This window comes from Schistocerca serialis, chromosome 4 (genome assembly GCF_023864345.2).
Source record: "Schistocerca serialis cubense isolate TAMUIC-IGC-003099 chromosome 4, iqSchSeri2.2, whole genome shotgun sequence".
Taxonomy (NCBI): Eukaryota; Metazoa; Arthropoda; class Insecta; order Orthoptera; family Acrididae; genus Schistocerca; species Schistocerca serialis.
In genome coordinates this window covers 837,193,446-837,210,903 of record NC_064641.1, presented here as the reverse complement: position 1 = coordinate 837,210,903, position 17,458 = coordinate 837,193,446, and the positions used below count along the sequence as shown (strand labels likewise).

The 17,458-nt window shown below is 39.9% G+C and overlaps 1 protein-coding gene across 1 annotated transcript in view; it reads right to left on the bottom strand.

Annotated features, from left to right (window-relative positions):
- The window catches only part of LOC126473460 (sideroflexin-1), a 136,587-nt gene that overhangs the window by 68,529 nt on the left and 50,600 nt on the right, over nucleotides 1-17,458 (bottom strand). Inside the window, exon 4 of the mRNA XM_050100523.1 lies at nucleotides 8,948-9,046. Within this exon, the coding sequence (XP_049956480.1) occupies nucleotides 8,948-9,046 (99 nt within the window). The remainder of the gene's footprint in view (nucleotides 1-8,947; nucleotides 9,047-17,458) is intronic.

The window sequence follows — 17,458 nt, the reverse complement described above, 5'->3', positions numbered from 1 at the left end:
ACATCATTCAGTTGTTTGAGGGGGTAAAGCGTATATGCCATTAGTCACTTCTATGCAGCGTAAAAATGGAATGCTATAACAAGTTTTTATAAAGCCACAACAGTCGGGGAAACAGAAGCATCATGCATTTATTCTTATGGATAAAGTCAATGGCAAAGGAAAAACTGTTTCTAATTTTAAGAATTTTGATATTCAGAAAAATTCAGGTGAGTCCAGATGATGTGTGCTGTTGAAGAGATTGCAGGACTTGTTGCTCCTGCCTATGAAAACAAATGTTGGATGGCTTCTATGCTATTCAGGGATGGAAAAGGGGAAGTATTCCTTTTATTTACACATCACTGTGGACCAGCTCTTTCTTTTTCATAACCAAGACCAGGTTAATTGACTGTACTACAAAAAATTCAAACTTTGTAAATTAAATCCTTCAACTACCACTGGAAGAAAATACACACTGTCAGATAAAGAGCTCAAAAAGCCTAACTTTTATAGAAAAAGAATCTTCTGTTACATCAATTATGTCATTACTGCTTGGGGAAAGTTAGTTATACCATTTGAAAGAAATGTGCAATACATAATTTAGACACTAATAAGATTGTCAGTGGACCACCGTAACACCTTTGTTGTTAAAGATAAGTAAAAAATTCCTCTTTGCAAGGAACTCAGATAACAATACTGTTATTATTTAACAGCTGCATCATTGTTTACAAATAATTTACATAATTATACCCCCATTTTACAGATACATAAATATTAATCAATATTGCTAGTATTTTTTGAGTACAAGTTGTTTGGTGTGTGTTAAAATATATTCATGGTTAACACACGGGAAATCCAAAAGACTCAAAGTCAGAGACTGGTCACGTAAGAGGTGTGTGTGTGTGTGTTTTCTGTTTTGTGCCTATTTGTGAATCAGCATTTCTGCTATTTGGTGAGTAGCAACACTCTTTTTCATAATATTGTCATATTTCATCCTGGATTTTCCATGTTTTAAATTACGTCTATAATTCTAATAATGTAATAAATTGATTGGCACTAAATTAGAGATAATGATTTGGTAGCATTATTTGGTTTTAGACATATTGCATCTTAGTAACAATTCCAAAGCCCTATGGAGTGTGCACAAGGTGCTGTGCTTACCAGTAGAATAAAATTTATTTGGAACACTATCATGAAACTTGGCACAGATGTTAACCAAAACAGGTATGAACAACACACTTTTTTTTCAAACAAACAAAAAAATCAAATTTTGAAATTTCCAAAATTAAAATTAATTTCAGTTGAGAAAATTTAGCATTGTTATCAATAATTTTAATCAACATGTACTTTTAAACTGTATAAAATGGTACAAATTTTAGGTCTGTAAGTAAAATAGTTTAAGATACGGTGATTTTAACGTTTCAAAATGTCAGAGAATTTGCACAATTTTAGAAGTTAAAAAAATTAATAACTAAAAATTGAAATGTCCAAAAAAAATTTAATTTAGTATTTTTCATGCACACTATTGTTATTCTAATGTACCAAAATTATCAAAATCTGAGACATCAAGAACCAGACCACTGGTTGATTTCATGTGGATTGACCCAAGGGTTTATCAATATTTAGATTCAACAAGTACACTTTAAAAGAAAATAAAGAAATGGGGCAAGGGGGTGGGGGGAGGTAGTAAAGAACTGGAATCAGATAGAGAGAATAGTGGAGAAATTGAGACATACAGGAAAAAGGTGAAAGGAAATTTTAAAAAAAAGGATCAGAGGGGGTTTGTATATAGGAAACTTGAAAAGAGAGAAATTAACCATAAAAATTTCAGTAATGCACATGAATGGTTGCATCTAGTACAATTATGCTGTGTTCAGGGATACCAAATGTTAGCCAAATATTTCTAACAATACTCTCTTTTGCCAATGTATTGCTTTTAAAATATTTTCTTACTGAGTGCACATTCTCAGCCAATTTTGTTGATAACATTACTGAATCTTTGCCCATCACCTGCTCAGGTATACTTCAGTAGTCTCAATTTTCAGTACCACTTCCACAGTGTGGTGGTTTTCTTTTAATATGACAAACTGTCCTCTCAATTTTTAATCTTGTTAATGACTTTTTATTCCTTCTGAATTAGTCATTTTCCAAGCACTTCCACTTTCCTTGGTTCTGCTTATGTACCCTGTTGCTGTCATGTGTGTCTCCTTAGATATTCTTTTACATACATATCTATACTACTTCCCCATCTCCTCCTCCCTTCAGCCTCCTTTCGACTTTTGTTGCCATTTCCTGTTATCTTCTATTTTATCACTACCTAAATAAATTTAAAGACAGCAAAAATTATTTTAAAAAGCAGAGTTGATTGGATTTCAGTCTTGATCACACCATGTATGCTTCAAGAACATAGGTGACAGGTTTCGGTCATATCACATGACCATCATCAGACCCATGGCAACCTTCGAAGATGGTAGGTGGAGCACTCTTCTCAGCTGCTGTGATGTCAAGACCAGTTGACATCACAGCAGCTGAGAAGAGTGCTCCACCTACCATCTTCGAAGGTTGCCATGGGTCTGATGACGGTCATGTGATATGACCGAAACCGGTCACCTATGTTTTTGAAGCATACGCCGTGCGATCAAGACTTTTGAAAGAAAAATTTTTAAAAAATTTTTGATCACTGTTCCAAAAATGTTTATTAATAAAGTTTTGATTGGATCTTAATATTAATTTGAAGTAACAATAATTAGTAATTTTGGTGATAGTGAGGCTGATAACTTTTGTAAGAGCCAATTCTAAAATGTTACATGATCATACTCATTTCATCGTCCCAACAAGCTCTATGTTGTAAATGAAATTATTGCAGTATATTCTATCAAAGCAATGTTCCCTGTTCATTATAGTGTTTACAATGATGCACTTCTTTCTAATGTACAAGGAAATATTTTTCTCCCAACCACAACAAGGGCTATCTTTTGCAGTTGCCATTCTTTCAAAATCTTCTTTCAAATTTCCTTTCAAAGGTATTCTACTCTTATAATGATGTCCCAATTTAAGCTGTTAAGGTAGGCTCCTTTTTAGCTTAAGTGCTATTCATGTAATTTACACAATACATGACTTTCTAATGGCATTACCACCTGATTTACAATATTGTCCATAGAGACAACAGTCATAAATACTTTAAGTTGCTCACAGTCTTTATGTCTGACTTTTCAGCTATCCAAGTCGATATTTTTTTTATTTGTATTTATTATCCAGCAAATTGTCCTTCCTAGAAAAGTGATCAGTCACATTCTCTGAAATTCAGTTTATCATAGGTATGGTTTGCTCTGCACTACATTTCGTTTTCTTCATCCATATCACCTAACTGGGTGCAAAGAGTGACGGTCCCTTCAGAAAACAAATTTACTTCATTAAAAGAAATATTATTAACAAAAAAAAAAAAACTTGCATTGAGAGACTTTAAAAATTGAAAAAGTAGTCCAAACCTGCGTTATTGGGTGCTATATTGCTACTAAGCTGTATTCTTCTACTCTCACTACAACAGTGCAAGTAATCCGTGCGATGGGCTGCTAATGTGTATACAACTCCTGTCAGTCCCACAGATGATGTTCTTTCAACAGGTTTGGCAAATGTGCAGTGCTGTACAGAGCAAAATGAGCCACAGCTACTTGTGACAGTTAAGTGCTATTTTGATAGGGTCCCTGCTGGCGTAAGTCACAGAACATAGGAGAATCTCATGGATAACCATCACTATGTTGTAATGTGAAATATAACACATCCAAGGACATATTGAGACACAATTTGCGTCTCACAACAACGATTTGCGTCTCACAACACACATACTGCTGGATAAGATACACGGCAAGTTCAACCTGAAAGCAACATATTCAAAAGTTTTAGTCAATCCCATTGAATGGGTTTCAGGATCACTGATGATGACACTGCCCTCCGCTATTGCAGAATTTGTGATGCAGTTGCTGCACTTCAATTAATTGTAAAACAACAAGGGTTAACAAGATTTGATAGCATTGCCTTAAACAAACTTTAATACGACGTTATAGCTCCGTACCCAATCAATATGGCATGTTATTAAAGGCTTGCTCCAATCTGCTTCGTGCTCTTTCATTATGGGACTTCTGCCAACAGCCTCACGGTGTGCACCAACCTGGATTACTTCAATGGCCCAGTAAGCTAAGATTCCACAAATAATATGACACACACCACATTCACAACTACTTTCTATCTAGATTTTTGTTGCAACCAACAATTTCAGTCTCACAAGAGCCATTATGTGACTTATGATCTTCAGATAATTTACTTTTCTGCTTAAATAGAATTAAAAACAAACAAAGAAACTGCTTTTAGTGGTGGAATGTTTCTTCTTTAGAGTTCACTTTCAATTTTGAGGCAATTATAGTGTATTCCATGTATATGTACAACTTCATTTCTCTATTAAGTTATATTATTCAGTATATAGGCTGGTAATTACTTAGAAGTTAAACATTCTGACAGAGGGTTGCTTGTCCAAGCTTTTTTTCCTGTTAACTAAGAGTATGGTGATCGCTATCTTTTCTTTTCAGAACTTTTTTGAATAGAATGTTCTTCATAAATCTGTGAATCCACAGTTCACCTGTTTAGTGTCAAATTCCGCTGCTCTTCTTCCAGTTTTGCAGCTAAATAATTACTATAGTTCTAGGTCTAAGACTGACACTATCTTTTTTTACACAATACACTCACATTACCCGCAACTGTCTTTCTTAAACTTTAGAGCAATGTTGAACTGTTTCCTGTCATTGAGTGTTTCTTCATCCTGCTAGATCTGACTCATAACTATGTCTATTCACCATTTTCCAATCCAGTAAGTGTCTAATCTGAATGGCTTATTGTCTTTTTATTTACTGCTGTTGTTTCCACTTCTGGTTAAGTCAAAGTGTTTGCATGATTACTTTTAGAGAGGTTACCAGAAGCATCAAGTAAACACTAATTATTTGAGAATACAGCCAAACTCACAAACATGACAGCATTAAGAAATGTAGTAGTCTCTTAAATGGTAATATTCCATTTCAACAATGAGTAAGAATTGCAAGAGTAGTATTTTGTGAAAACTTTAGCTAACAGTGCTGCTGAACTCAAAAAATCTACTACTATTTTGTGTAGCAATAAATAGGAACAAATTATTTTATTTCCACTAGACTTTTATGACTGATAGAAAATTACTGCTGTTAAATATAAATGATTAGAGTGTCATAATAGGTTGCACATTGTGCAAGCAGAAATGAAACAGCATAGCATATTGTTCATTGTGTGTACAGCTGGTACCAGAGAATTCACTGAAGTGTGGGTGGAGATGTGCAGTCTGGCATCATTGATGTTTCATGATTAATAGTAATAGTAAAACTTGCATGGCACTCTGTATCAAGGGCTTACAGAATATTGAACACTGAGTACTGTATTTCCATTTCCATTTAAGGCTATCTTCAAACATAGCTCATTCATTTGATTTACTTTTCATCTCACTAGCTCTGTGTTGGTCTAAAAGAATGACAACATCAAATGAAGAGCTTTTGCTTCAGGACAGGTGGTCTTTTGAACAAACTAGAACATCATCTACATTTAGTTATTTATTTTGAAGGAGAGCAGCAAGAATCGGTATGTAGTTTTGGCCCATTCGAGAAGATGCACATATTTTGGTCCTTTGTATGGCTCCAGGACCTATTTAAAATACACAAAACCCTCCGTTTTCTGCTTTCTTTTAAAACTGCAGATTTCTTAAAAGAGCCATCTCGGGAGAGAGATTAGAATATTAAAGGATAATTTGAGAGCCACATTATTAGTGACCAGATGCATCGAACAAGCTTAAAAATATAAAACATTTCAAGCAAATAAATTTTTGTTAAAATTGTATGAAAGAGTTAACTAAATCATTTTTCTTACCTAAAAACTGGATATCAGCTGAGGCCTTTTCACCTTGTGTCATCAAATGGTTTTTTAGTCACTATTAAAGTGTCAAAAGGCTCTGAGTCTTTCAACTTCAGTAATGCAAACGGCAATGATGCTGCTGCTGCTTTAGTCAAGCTCCTTTGTTGATCCCAGTGGCTGAGCAGAACCCATTCCAGACCTCCCTGACAAAAACATCCAGGAAGGTGCTGGGAACGAAGCTGAAGGCTTTCATTTCTGTCCTCAGCTGACCTAGCTACAAGACTCAGATAGTGGTGACAGTGACAGCTGAGCTCTAATTATATTATGGGAAAGATGCACAAAAATCAATGTCTAATGCTTCCATTGCCTTGTACAACATTAAACATGCAGGGCACTATGCTTCTACAAACACAACTGCACAAGAAGTAAGAAAGTAAAGTCACTCCACAAGATGACACAAAGTGTAAGGAAAGACACAGTGACTAAGAAAAAGAATAAGTACACAGTTCTTCCACCAAAAGAACATGTGAGTATTTACAACATACATTAAGAAAAGGCTATTCGTAAGACCTATGATGTTAATGCTATGGATATTGTTAGGGACTCTATAAAGGAGGAGAATTTAGTGGATCAAGCGCAGAATGTAAAAACCCCCTCATCCAGAAAATTCTAAGGTCAGTATAACTTAAAAACAATATAAATTTTTCTGGTTTTAATAGCAAGCCAAATAGTAAAAATTATTTGAATGATACAAACCCTCCAACTAAATCTAACCTTCAAAATATGAAGATTACGGAGCACAGTAACAAGCCTTGTCATACTAGAGTGTCTCAAAAAGTTGTTATTTAATGATCGGTAAGTATTTACATCAAACATAAACATGGTGAAAATACTTTAGTCATGATTCAAAGCATATAACACCACACACAAAGCTCATTACATAAAAAGATACATAAAAATTGAAAATTGTCAATAAAAACAGTTGGTGATAGATTAAGTAGCATGTCTAGAAGTAATATGTGATATATTTAACAATTTCATTTAATCAGTAAAAGCGACAACTCCAATAACCACATTTGAACGTTAATTTTTTCAGAAAAAAATCGATGTTAGTTTTGTAAATAAGTGGAACATTGCTATAAAAAAAACAATATGGTATTTACAGAAGAACATATCTATGCTGTTTACATATATTTGTTCCCTTAAAAGGTATAATTATCAAATGTTGCAGCAAATCTTTACTTTCTCTCTTTCCCACTGCATGTATGAACATAAAAGAGATTTCAAAAGATAAAAGATGATGGTCATTGATCGTTTCTCTAATATAGTCATCCACTCTCTAGTTAATTAGATACTACCACTAAACAGCAAAAATCCCAAGATTAATAACTTTTTAAATAAATTGTTTGCTACAAAGGACAGAAATTACATATATCACTTCTATACAAAATTCTGTACTGCATTTTCAATGCTGAGCAGCAAATTATTCCCTTTTTACTTCTTTTTCTGAAAGAATTACGCACTTTTTTTTGCTTTATCGTCTGAGAAGGAAGACGTAACTTCCTTTCTCATTTTTTGTTGTAGACCTACAGGTTCTGCAGATTAGACTACCAATAACAAAATTGCACCATAGGACCACAAGAGCAACAGATAGTAGAAATATAAATGTGTTTCATTGGACCATGTATCGGGTGATCACAAAGTCAGTATAAATTTGAAAACTGAATAAATCACGGAATAATGTAGATAGAGAGGTACAATTTGACACACATGCTTCGAATGGCATGGGGTTTTATTAGAACCAAAAAAATACAAATGTTCAAAAAATGTCCAACAGATGGCACTTCATCTGATCAGAATAGCAATAATTACAATAACAAAGTAAGACAAAGCAAAGATGATGTTCTTTACAGGAAATGCTCAATATGTCCACCATCATTCCTCAACAATAGCTGTAGTCGAGGAATAATGTTGTGAACAGCACTGTAAAGCATGTCCGAGTTATGGTGAGGCATTGGCGTCTGATGTTGTCTTTCACCATCCCTAGAGATGTCGGTCGATCACGATACACTTGTGACTTCAGGTAATCCCAAAGCCAATAATCTGGGGACGTGGGAGGCCAAGCATGACGAAAGTGGTGGCTGAGCACATGATCATCACCAAACGGTGCACACAAGAGATCTTTCACGCGTCCAGCAATATGGGGTGGTTCTAATAAAACCCCATGTCATTCCAAGCACGTGTGTCAATTTTTACCTCTCTATCTAGATTATTCCGTGGTTTATTAAGTTTTCAAATCTATACTGACTTTTTGATCACCCGGTATATGAAACTCTGCAGTATATTTATTGGCAAAAGCCTACAGAAATGTGGTAGTTACACCTAGGAACTTTTATTGTTCTACAATGCACATATTTATTATGATTAGTGTGTATTTTGCAGATAGTGGTATGATCTAGAGACTGAATACCAATAAAGAAAGAGTGAATCAGTCAATCAAACTAATCACTCAGGACTATTCTGTCACTGGCCATGATGGAGGAGAAGTTGACTACGATAGTCGAGAAGCATGTCGGGTTTGGTAGTATGCTTCAGAGTTTGCTGATACCCATAAACTGATTTCTTTCTTAAGCTCATAAGACAGACAACAGTGTTTGTGTTGCCCACTATTTTCAGTTCACAATAATGTCACTAACAGTGGGAGTGGGGACATATGACAAGTGAAATCTCTCTTGTGGAAAGTCCAAAATTCCGTGTCCCTATAAAATTCCCTATTCGAACTTATTCAATTCCATCTGCTAACTCAGTTCTGTGGAAAATACTACTACAATGTTGACAGTAAGATTGCAAACACTTACTCTCGAGTGCACAACCTGCCATTATGCACAGTGCACAGATTCCTTCTCCTGCATTTCACTTTTTTGTCAGGCAGTGAATTATAAACAGATAACATTCATCACAATGCTAGTTCCAGAGGAGTACTGTGGAAATCAGTAATGCAATTAAATAGTCTACAATTAAATAAATAAAAATATGTTCTACATCTTACGTGTTTGTCACTGGAGAATCACCACTTCGATTTGTGTAATTAACCAATGCATTGAAAGACTGGTTAACCCATTGCCAGAAAACAACTGCTCCAGTAGACCTAAAAATAAAAAGAATACATATTATAGGCTAGACTTATTATAGTAGAAATGTGTCATGTTGCAATCATCAAATACAAAATATTTTCTTATGTCACTGTACATATTGGGAAAGTAATTACTAATTACAGACTGAACATCATAGCCCCCCCCCCCCCCCCACACACACCCACACCTATGACTACTACCTTAAAATTTGTGGCTTCTTATTAGAATAAGAAAGTGAGAAATATTGCTGATGTAGGAAGTGTGGCAGTGTGAAGGGATCAAGGCACTCAGAACCCAGTTAAAGGACTACTCAGCTTTCCCAGGAAGAAAAGGAAAGGAAATAAATATTTTTTTCGGTTTGCCTTCCATCACTTCACACTACGGTTGACATTTCATCTATCTGTAAACTTTACCTGTCATTCACTTCAATCCTATGTTGTGCTAAAAAAATGGACACCTGTATCCTAAGGAAAGTAAATTTACACCTTTACCTGTTTCTACATGTTACCATCTGCTATACTTTTGAAAGTTGCTTAACAGAAGTGTGTGTTACCACGCAGCACACATTTTCAACATATTTCTCCAAAAACCGGAGGCAGATAGTTGCAAACTAAACATTCTGAAGCTTTACATGATAGCCTTTCTCTCACCAAATTACTATTATTATCTGCATCAACCCCTAAGGCCCATTCAATAATAATTAAAATGAAGGGAATTCACAAAACTTTTGTTTTCAAATGGAAGTGCTCACTGCTACCTGTTACGGCTTACAGCCATCATAATTTGGACTCTCAATCTTTTCCCAAATAATTCCAAGTAAATGCTGTTGTCATTCCCATGATCATTATTATCATTTGCTCTTTTTCTGAACAGTGTGGCACAGAGGCTATGGCACTGGACTTTTCTTAATTAACTGTGCCAGGACTTCAGCTTTCCTGCAGAGAATCAGAATCAATTTTCCTCAGAAAAAGATGATCATTCTGTTATACAATTATGAAATGAGGTACATGGATGAGTAATTTCTGCAGGAAGTTCTGGATTGTTAATTATGGGTTCTGGGGCTCTTGTGATATCTGTACTGAACTAAATATATTAAGTGTTGTTGAACAGCAGTATTAGTTTGTGGCAGAACTATCAAGATTTAAAGATGGAAGAAAATGCCTAGATGAAATGAGTTGAAGGAGGGGAGGAAAAGAAAAAAGAATTTTAGAGTATATCAGCCAATAACACAAGACAAAAGGAATACATACAATACCAAGAAGAAGCAAGCTATGTAGAAAGTGGTACAACTGAGGAGGGAATGGATGGGTAAACAGACAGAGACAATGGAGGAAGACAGCAAAGGTAACAGGAAAGTACTGTATGGTATAGTGAAGGGACTGGGGTAAAGTTTCACACTATGCTGGATGTAAATGACAAGCAGTGTAAAAATAGTATTGTGAAATCCCTTTAATTCCAGGTTGTATAGCTCAAAAGGAAATGCCAATGAAGAGATGGACAACAACCATGGTAACAAATCTACAAAGCATTTGACTTGGGCAGAAAGAGTATCCACACTGAGCAGAATGGCAGGAGGAAAGTTGTCAAGTGCAGATGAGATACCAACACAAATGGTTAGAGCACCTGGAGTTATGAGAAAGCAGTGGCTAAACTGTATGTTAAGGACAGTTTAAAGACTGACGACAACTGCAAAGAACGTAAAAATTGGCTAATTGTCCCTGTCTTCAAGAAAGGGCACAAGAGGGAATTAGCTGTCTGTGTACATGGTTTGAAACTGTGTTTACAGTAATCTTTTATGTTTCTGTGGTGTACTTCAGGTTGTTATTTATTCTATCAACTTCTTGCTACATTAACGAGACATTATATAGCTTGTGAACTTGCATCTTTTTAGCTATAGGAATAAATCGTGGAGTTTCCAAAGAAAGGAGGTCATGGGGAAGACAAAAGATGTTTCACCTCAGAAAGTTTCGGCTGTGGTAGCACTTCTTGCTGAATTTATTTATTTTATTTTTATTTTGCTTATGACAATACAGCGACAATATTTTATATAAGTACAATAATATGTAAACGAAATGTATAAAACAAAACAACGCGTAAATAGTACATGTGTAAAAAACCAAGCAATAGCACAAAAGGATAAAGTACAAACACTCAAGACAAAATAACTACACATTAAAAGCTTACTGAAAATTGTTATACACATAAAGAAATTGCTTACAGAATGAGAATATTACAGAAAACAGTCAGCAGAATCAAACTTTCAGTGCAGAAAGGTGGTGGATACAAGGCAAACAGGAAAGGAAACTGTGGACATAACATCAGTCCTAGAACAATGAGAAGACTTACAAACATGGCAACAATGAACCGTGAATGTACTTCTACAGACACGAGCCATCAGCTGAAAGGTTTGGATGTTGAAATTTCACCTGCGAAAGTGAGGAGGAGGCTGTTTGAATAAACAACTTCAGGAGTGGACAAGTGAGGACTGGGCTACGGTATGTGCAATGCTAGGGTAAATTAAGTGGGTCTGATCTCTAAAGTCAGGAGTTTTTGCTTGAACTTGTGATGTTTTATTGATACTGAAGAATAGCACATTTGAATTTGGGACTGTTGAGGTCTCCTACGCTACTATTCCCAACTTTCCTAGCTCGCAATTTTGTACATATGCTTCAGGTATGTTTCAGTGATTTTTTTTGGTTATGGTTTTAGGGCGCAAAACTGCTACGGTCATTAGCGCCCGGTCTGTGATGTAGGAAAAGGTAAAAAAGAAACAGGAAACCAGCAGCAATGGCAACAAAACTCAAAAAAATGGAGAAACTAAGAACAGAAGGAAAGCTTTAAAAAACCACTATAGAAGGGGGTTGGTTGTCCCCAAAAAGAGCTTCAAATGACTGACGTCATCTCACTGGCACTAATAAACTCGAGAACGCGATCGGCTGAGTGCGTGTCATCTGCTAAAATGGAAGATATATGAGGCGGCAGCTGTAGACGGACGCGTAATGGAGTAAAATAGGGGCACTCAAGTAAAAGGTGTCTTACCGTCCACAGCTGAGAGCAGTGGGGACAGAGTGGGGGAGGATCGCCGCTTAAAAGATGTCGATGGCTAAAAAGACAGTGCCCTATCCGGAGTCTAGTTAAAATTACCTCCTCCCGACGACGTGTTTGGGAGGAAGAGGTCCATGCACAGGGAAGAGCTTTCACGTCCCGCAATTTATTATTGGGAAGTGTCGACCAATGTGCGTGCCATAAAAGAGTAACATGACAACATAAAACACTCCGTAGATCGGCGAAGGGAATCGTGCGAATAGCTGGCTGAAGAAGAGAGACTGCAGCCTTGGCCGCTATATCAGCCGCCTCATTTCCACAGATACCAACGTGTCCTGGGATCCAGAGAAACGCCACAGAGACGCCCTCAAGTGGAGCAAGTGGAGGCAGTCCTGAATCTGGTGGACCGGAGGGTGGACAGGGTACAGAGCTTGGAGACTGAGGAGAGAGCTGAGAGAATCTGAACAGATAACATTTGTATTCGCTGATGACGACGGATGTATTGGACAGCCTGGAGAACAGCGTAAAGCTCCGCAGTATAAACCGAACACTGGTCGAGAAGCCAGAATCGATTTGGGGTGTGGCCAACAATATAGGCACTCCCTAAACCTAACGATGTTTTCGAGCCATCAGTGTAAATAAATGTGGCTTCCTTCATTTGTGCACATAGAGCAGCAAATGTCCGATGATAAACAAATGAAGGGGTACCATCCTTGGGAAATTGACGAAGGTCATGGAGCAGGCAGGTCTGGGGATGGAGCCAAGGCGGTGCTGTACCCCAAGTTGTCAAGAAGGTTTTAGGAAAGCGGAAGGAAAGAGAATGGAGCAGTTGATGGAAGCAGACTCCCAGTGGTAGTAGGGAGGAAGGGCGGCCGCATACCCTAAATCCAAGGAGGCGTCGAAAAAAATGTCATGGGCCGGATTAGCAGGCATGGAAGACAGATGGCTAGCATAACGACTCAGAAGAACAGCTCGCCAATTGGACAGCGGAGGTTCAGCAATCTCAGCATAAAGGCTTTCCACAGGGCTGGTGTAAAAAGCTCCAGACACTAAACGTAATCCACGGTGGTGGATAGAGTCGAGACGCCAAAGAATAGACGGCCGAGCAGAGGAGTAAACTATGCTTCCATAGTCCAATTTCGAGCGCACTAAGGCGTGATAAGAGGCGGAGAAGGACCACTCGGTCCGCTCCCCAGAAGGTACCATTCAGGACACAGAGGGTGTTGAGGGATCTCAGACAGCGAGCCGAAAGATAGGAAATGTGGGAGGACCAGCACAGTTTTCTGTCAAACATAAGACTCACGAATTTAGCGACGTCCGAAAACAGAAGGTTGACAGGTCCTAGATGTAAGGAAGGTGGAAGAAACTCCATACGACGCCAAAAATTAACACAAACGGTCTTACTGGGAGAGAAGCGGAAGCCTGTTGCGATGCTTCAAGAGTGGAGGCGATCGAGACATCCTTGAAGGTGTCATTCAAGAAGGCTGGTCCGTTGAGAGCTGTAGTAGATCACAAAATCATCCACAAAGAGGGAGCCCGAGACATCATCAGGAAGGAGACAATCCATAATTGGATTTATGGCAATGGCAAACAGTATAACACTTAGCACGGAGCCCTGGGGTACCCCGTTTTCTTGGGAGAAAGTACGGATGGGAGAGAGTAGTGTTCACCCGCACTCTAAATGTGCACTCTGCCATAAATTCGCAAAGAAAAAAGGGGCAGCCGACCTCGAAAGCCCCAAGAGAACAGTGCGCGGAGGATGCCTGTCCTCCAACAGGTATTGTATGCTCTCTCCACATCAAAAAATATTGCTACTGTTTGGCATTTCCGGAGAAAATTGTTCATGATATAAGTGGAGAGAACAACAAGATAGTCAACTGCAGAACGATGCTTTCGGAATTCACATTGGGCAGGTGTTAAAAGACTGCGGGACTCCAGCCACCAGCCTAAATGGCAACTTACCATACGCTCCAAAACCTTACATAAACTATTCATGAGAGAAATGGGGCGATAGCTAGAGGGGAGATATATGTCCTTTCCAGGTTTCAGAACAGGAACGACGATAGCTTCCCGCCATCGTCTGGGAAAAGTACTTTCGGTCCACATTCGATTATAAAGGCGAAGGAGGTAACGCAGACTATGGGTTGATAAATGCAGCAACATTTGGATGTGGATACCATCCGGTCCTGGGGCGGAGGAGCGAGAAGAAGAGAGTGCATGTTGGAGTTCCCGCATGGAGAAAACAGTATTATAGCTTTTGCGATTTTGAGAGGAAAACGCAAGAGGTTGCACTTCCGCTGCACGTTTCTTCGGGAGAAACGCTGGCGGGTAATTTGAAGAGCTCGAAATCTCAGTAAAGTGTTGACCCAATGAGTTAGAAATTGCGGTGGGGTCCACTAATGTATCATGCACGACAGTGAGCCCAGAGACCGGGGAGAAACTAGGCGCGCCAGATAACCATCGAATCTGACTCCAAACTTCCTAGGAGGGAGTGAAAGTGTTAAATGAGCTAGTAAAGAAGTCCCAGCTTGCCTTCTTGCTATCACGGATGATGCGACGGCATCACGCACGGAACTGCTTATAGCAGATACAGTTGGCCAAAGTAGGATGGTGGCGGAAAACGCGAAGAGCACGTCGCCGCTCACATATTGCGTCACGGCATGCCTCGTTCCGCCAAGGAACTGGGGGGGTGCCGGGGCAATTCAGAGGTGCGTGGTATTTAACATTCCGCAGCTGTAAGAATAACGTCGGTAATGTGTGTGACCTCATCGTCGACGCTGGGAAAGTGACAGTCATCGAATGTCGGTAGAGACGAAAAAAGTGTCCAATCGGCTTGGGCAAACTTCCAGTGTCGTGGGCGCATACATGGCAGTTGAGGCTGCAGTCTAAGGACACATGGAAAGTGGTCACTCGAGTGTGTATCATCAAGGGCGAACCATTCGAAGCACCGAGCTAGTGGAACAGTACCAACCAAAAGGTCCAAATGAGAGAAATTTGTCGTGGAGGCAGACAAAAATGTAGGGTCCCCAGTGTTGAGGCAAACAAGATCCGCTTGGTGGAAGACGTCTATCAATAGTGAGCCATGCGGACAAGGATGTGGAGATCCCCAAAGCGGGTGGTGGGCATTGAAGTCCCCAACCAGCAAATAGGAAGGTGGAAGCTGACCAAGAAGATGAAGGAGATCAGCTCGTGCCATTGGTGTGGATGATGGAATGTATACAGTACAAAGAGAGAAGGTGTATCCAGAAAGGGAAAGACGGACGACAGCTTGGAAGGAAGTGTTTAAGTGGATTGGGTGATAATGGAGAGTATCATGGAGAAGAATCGTGAGTCCTCCATGGGCTGGAGTGCCTTCAACAGAGGGGAGATCAAATCGGACGGACTGAAAATGGGGGAGAACAAAGCGGTCATGGGGACGCAGCTTTGTTTCCTGAAGACAGAAGACGACCGGCGAGTAGCATCGTAAGAGGATCAACAATTCATCCCGATTGGCTCGAATGCCGCGGATATTCCAGTGGATAATGGACATAGGGTGAACAGAAAATGGAGGAATGGGACCAAGGTTGCCATCAACTCAACGACTGCTCAGAGCTTGTGACCGACAGCGTGGAACGGCATTCAGCCGAAGGCAGAAGATCCTGATCCATATGTTTAGATGAAGGAGGAACTGATGGTTGTGAAGTTGGGGTACGTAAAAAATCTTCACGAGTATGCTCTTTTTTGGAAGTCTTGGTGTCTGACTTTTTGGCTCGAGATTTAGCAGAACCCGATGAAGGGTGAGCCATAGAGTGAGCAGGTGAAAGTGGGGAGGTTGAGCGGGCGATCTTTGCGCTGGCCGATCTGATGACCGTGGCACTAAAGGTGAGATCACAAGTCTGCGTGGCCAACTCCTTTGTTGGCCGAAGAGAGGCAAGGACAGTGCTGTATTTTCCTGTCTGAGGCACAGTGGGCTTTCGGCTGGCAAATAATTTTTGAGCAGCAAAGGTCGACACCTTTTCCTTCACTCTGATTTCCTGAATGAGCTTTTTGTCTTTAAAAATGGGGCAATCTCTAGAGGAAGCAGCATGGTCACCCATACAGTTGGTGCAACGAGGAGATGGAGGTGGACAAGCGCCCTCATGGGCATCCTTGCCACACGTAACACATTTGGCCGGATTGGAACAGGACTCGCTGGTGTGATTGAACCGCTGACACCGATAGCAACGCGTAGGGTTTGGGATGTAAGGGCCAACGGAAATTATCTCATAGCCCGTCTTGATGTTCGATGGGAGTTGAACTTTGTCAAATGTCAAGAAGACAGTACGGGTTGGAATGATGTTCGTGTCAACCCTTTTCATGACTATGAACAGCCGTTACGCCCTGGTCAGACACGAAGTGTTGAATTTCCTCGTTGGACAATCCGTCAAGGGAGCATGTATAAACGACCCCACGTGAGAAATTTAAAGTGCGGTGCGCTTCCACCCGGACAGGGAAGGTATGTAGCAGTGAAGTACGCAGCAATTTTTGTGCCTGGAGGGCACTGACTGTTTCTAACAAGGTGCCATTTGGTAATCTGGAGCAAGACTTTACAGGACCTTAAATTGCATTGACACCTTTCTGAATAATGAAAGGGTTGACCGTGGAGAAGTCATGACCTTCGTCAGACCAAGAAACAACAAGGAACTGTGGCAACGATGGAAGAACTGTCTGTGGCTGAGACTCATTGAACTTACGCTTGTGAGCAGACATAGTAGAAGATGAGTAAACCATTGCGAAAGTATCCCCCATGATTACTGGTGTCTCCGATAGCGCTCTCCTTCCTTGTGGGTGCCCTCTCTGAGGGCACTCCCGCCTTAGGTGATTGTTCACACCTCAGGTCACACCTAACGAGAAACAGACGGAGGGACCAATCGGCACTTTCGGAAGGTATTAGCTCGGGTAATCACCCCTCCCTGGGCCTGGCCATTACCAGGGGGTACGTACGTGTCCTACCTGTCTACCTGGGGCGGGGAATTACACGTTACCCCGTCACCGGCTACACATGGAAATGCGTGGGTCGGCCTTCAGACACGCAAAGGAGGAAAAAAGAGAAAGGGAAAAAACAAATGGAAAGGAAAGAAGAGAGGTCTCAAACGCCACAGCGGAGAAAAGGGTGAAGAGAAGAGGTAAGGAAAAGAGAAGGACAAAGGAAGGACGGAGACTTGCGAGCAGAGAAAGCAAAGAATGTGTTAGATTTTCGAGTGTCCGTCTCCGGACGTAGGCACAAACCATACTCCCAGAGGGGGAGAAAGGGAAGGAAAGAGGCGGAGGAGGGAGGGGGGGGGGGTGAAGATGGGGGATGAGGAAGGATGCGGAAAGGGAAGGTATGCAGCCCGGAAAGGAAGGAAGGCCACATTAGCTCG